At 51.4% G+C, this 3,294-nt stretch overlaps 1 protein-coding gene across 2 annotated transcripts in view; it reads left to right on the top strand.

The window, feature by feature from the left end:
* The window catches only part of LOC113214422 (uncharacterized), a 68,899-nt gene that overhangs the window by 32,160 nt on the left and 33,445 nt on the right, over window positions 1-3,294 (top strand). The window contains exons 1-3 of one of the 2 annotated variants that reach the window (XM_052269811.1): window positions 1,623-1,821; window positions 1,993-2,133; window positions 3,005-3,241. The exons of the other annotated variant lie outside the window; for it this stretch is intronic. Coding sequence (XP_052125771.1) covers window positions 1,993-2,133; window positions 3,005-3,241 — 378 coding nt within the window. The 5' untranslated portion in view covers window positions 1,623-1,821. Of the gene's footprint in view, window positions 1-1,622; window positions 1,822-1,992; window positions 2,134-3,004; window positions 3,242-3,294 lie in introns of those variants that run through there. 2 annotated transcript variants of the gene reach the window in all.

Below are 3,294 nucleotides of genomic sequence, written 5' to 3'. Positions count from 1 at the left end.
TATGTTGTCCAGTTTTAATTAAACTCAATGTAAAAGAAAGTAATAAATACATAATTCATTTCATCTGCGCCTGGAGCTTTGATTTTATCGTAGTCTGCATTGTATACCAAGCAGCAATCAAACTCCAACCAGACTGAGAAAAGGCTAAGAACACGGTTTTGTCGAAATGCACGCACCGATCATAAGGCCTACCCCGGCTGGTCCACTCCGGGACTCCGGGGGTGAGCGCCTGGCGGCGGCGGGTAGGCCACCCAAACCTGCACTGCTGCGCGACGGGCCGGCCTACCGAGCGAGGCGCGGGGCAGGGAGACTCGCAGGCACGCAGAGAGTCCACCCGAGTTCTGAAAGACACGCGTAGTATCGAGTCGCCGGAGAGGAGAGATCTGAAAATACATTTCGAGATCGCCTTGAGCGCATCGGTAGTTTTAGGTCCGGTAGATCAGGTGTATGTGTGTGGACGGGGTGGGGGAGGCCTTCACCCTGCAAGAAGCTTAGAACTAGAACAGAGGACCTAGCCGGGCGCGGACGCAGGGAGGCAGGTGGTGGGGATGCTAGGCTAGGGCTGGTGGTCCCTCTAGCGGTCGAGTCCCTGCACCGCCAGCTGGACTCGTCGGTTGCTCAACTGGAGTGGAGGAGGTCCTGGAGAGGCGGGAGGCGGTCGGCGAGCGCCAGAGGTCTGCAGCGGTCGGTCCGCAGTCCCGGTAAGAACCAAGACGCGACGATACCCCTTCTCCCTCTAGCGACACACGCACGGACAGTTAGCGCGTTCTGGGTGAGCTTGACTGCCGGGTCCCGAGAGTGCCGACTACGTTTCGCTAATCCAGCCCGCTGATTGGCTGATCATAGCTCCCCGCCTCTCTTTGTGACAGAGGCGCTTGCCGGGTCCCGGTAAGACTCCGGGTCCGGCCAGGCTCGTGGCGGTCGGTCCGGTACGGAACGACGCAGAGCGCGCTTGCCGGGACGATTTTTTGGCTTTGGACCGACCGTTGCAGACCTCTGGCGAGCGCCCGAAGGCGGCGGGTAGGCCACCCGCACGGGCGGCGTGGCGCGGCGGGCCGGCCTACCTCGCGGGGGGACCGCGCGTTCTGGGCCGTTGCCGCCCGTTCCGCGAACTAGTTGACCGTCTCCCAGCGTTCCTCCCTGGGTGGCCGCGGACATGGAACTCCTACAATCTTTCAGGGAGGCCTGTCTTGTACTGCTTGTACGTCGGCGGCAGCCGCAAGCTCAACACTTCCGTTCCTACCATCACCACCACCACCACCACGCCCCCCACGCTTTTTTTACCCGATTCAGGACGTGCTCCCAATCAGCCTGCGACGAGTCAAAGTAGCTTGACTTGGGCTTATTGCGCTTTGCTTAAGCAAACTAAATTTAGTTTCGCTCGTTATTAACTCATTGGCAAGCCTCCAGGAAGGCGATTGAAAATCTCCCTGAAAACATCCGGAAATTCCTTCGAAATTGTCTGAAACAGGGTGAGTGTGTATTTTTTTTTGGGGGGGGGGGTAGGGCGTTCTCAGGGTGCTCTCCGCTCTCCGATCACCTTCCAGCCCAACTGTCCGTCCGCTGAGGCGTTCATATCGCGCGCGCTGCCCTCTGCCTTGCGCTGGGGCCTCACAGCCAATCGCGAGCCCTGTCTCGCACGCCCTGCTACGCTGCATCCTGTCCGGAGGAAAAGATAGAGAAGAAAGAAAGCAGAAAGCAACGCGGGTGCGGGTAGATTGACTGCAGCCAAACATAACCTCACTCCAAGTCCAAGAACTAATTCCTTGTGCAACTTTTAAGTGTGTTGCTGACGTACTACGTATTCAAACCTGTTTAATAGTAAGTTGAAATGATCCTGCTAGTATATAGCGTCAAATCGTGGCTGGTGACGCATTTTTAAGTAGTTTTACCATAATTGCAAGAGCTCTAAATTCCTCAAGGAATAGTTCACATTCATAAACTAAACCATTCAAAGTGTGATGCACTACTTGTTTTCTTTTTGTGTGGTAGATGGACCTGAAGTGTGACATTTGCTTCCTCAAATTTGACTTGGACGCCCACCGTCCCAAAAACTTGCCCTGTGGACACACAATTTGCAAGGAATGTGTTGAAAATCCTTCCTTAGGGAAGAAGTGCCCAACTTGCAGGAAGGTCAGTATGTTAATAAGGTTCTGATTGTGGTCTTATTAACCATGTTCATTTCTTTGGTTTAATATAAAGCAATTGGGTAAAGCTGAAATGCAGAAGAATGTGGTGTACAAGAATGCGGAAGTCACCATGTTTCAGCATAGTGATTTCTGTTTTGTAGTTCCTCTCATTCTTCCTCTTGTCAGCTTTCCCGGAATCTTTAAATCTTGGGGGTATTTTCGAGGCAGATAAAATTTAGTTGGTGTCAATTAAAAGTAGTGCTGCCCGTTTACTAAGCACAGGATTCAGTGGGAAGTTTGACCAGTACTTTCTTTGTAAACCCATTTCACGGACTTCTGTACTTGCTCAGTACGGTGTTGTGAGTAGGCTACGGAGTACAGGAATTTTTAACTTTGAGCCTTATGGGCACTACAGTATACACGTATGTACACAGTGTTCAATTTCTTTGAAGAGAAGTTTCAATTCGTTCAAAAGCTATACAAAAAGTTGACAACAAAAAATCACATCTGCTAAAAATAGTTAGCAAAAATGGAAAGATTTACAACACGTGCTGATATGGAAAGTAAGGTAAAATGTTTCAATCTAAAGTCATCAAGATATAAATATAACAATAGGTACGATATTGGGATTCAGTTGGAAACCTATTAAACAAGTTGCAACAAATTCTACCCAGTGAGAAATGGGAACGTGGTTTCAACGTCGAATCGACGTCGAAACATCGAAAAAAAGTGGATTTAGGGGACAAAGTGAGGTTTATTCGACTGATTCGATGTCGAATCGACGTTAAAGAAAACTCATTTCTCACTGGGCTACTTTTTCTTTGCTGTCAATTACACCCAGTTTATTGAAATATCTGTTTAATTACCATATTCAGGCATTTAAGATACGCCGACTTGAGGACCTCCCCGACAGCTTTATAACAATCCGGCATCTGGAAAACGAGGACGTCCCACCCCGCAAGAAGCCCAGGACCGAGGACCCAGAGCTGCAGCAGCTACAGCGGGGCGCGGACGCGGGGCGGAAGGTGGTTGAGATGCTGCGGCTGGTGGTTCCTCTAGCGGTCGAGTCCCTGAACCGCCAGCTGGAGTCGTCGGTCGCCCAGCTCGGCCAGGTGGAGGAGGCCCTGGAGAGGCGGGTGCAGCGGGAGGCGGCCGGCGATGTGGG

Source organism: Frankliniella occidentalis, unplaced genomic scaffold (genome assembly GCF_000697945.3).
Source record: "Frankliniella occidentalis isolate FOCC.00 unplaced genomic scaffold, Focc_3.1 Scaffold103, whole genome shotgun sequence".
Lineage (NCBI taxonomy): Eukaryota > Metazoa > Arthropoda > Insecta > Thysanoptera > Thripidae > Frankliniella > Frankliniella occidentalis.
Note: the sequence above shows the minus strand (reverse complement) of the source record. Positions and strands in the feature narration are given on the sequence as shown.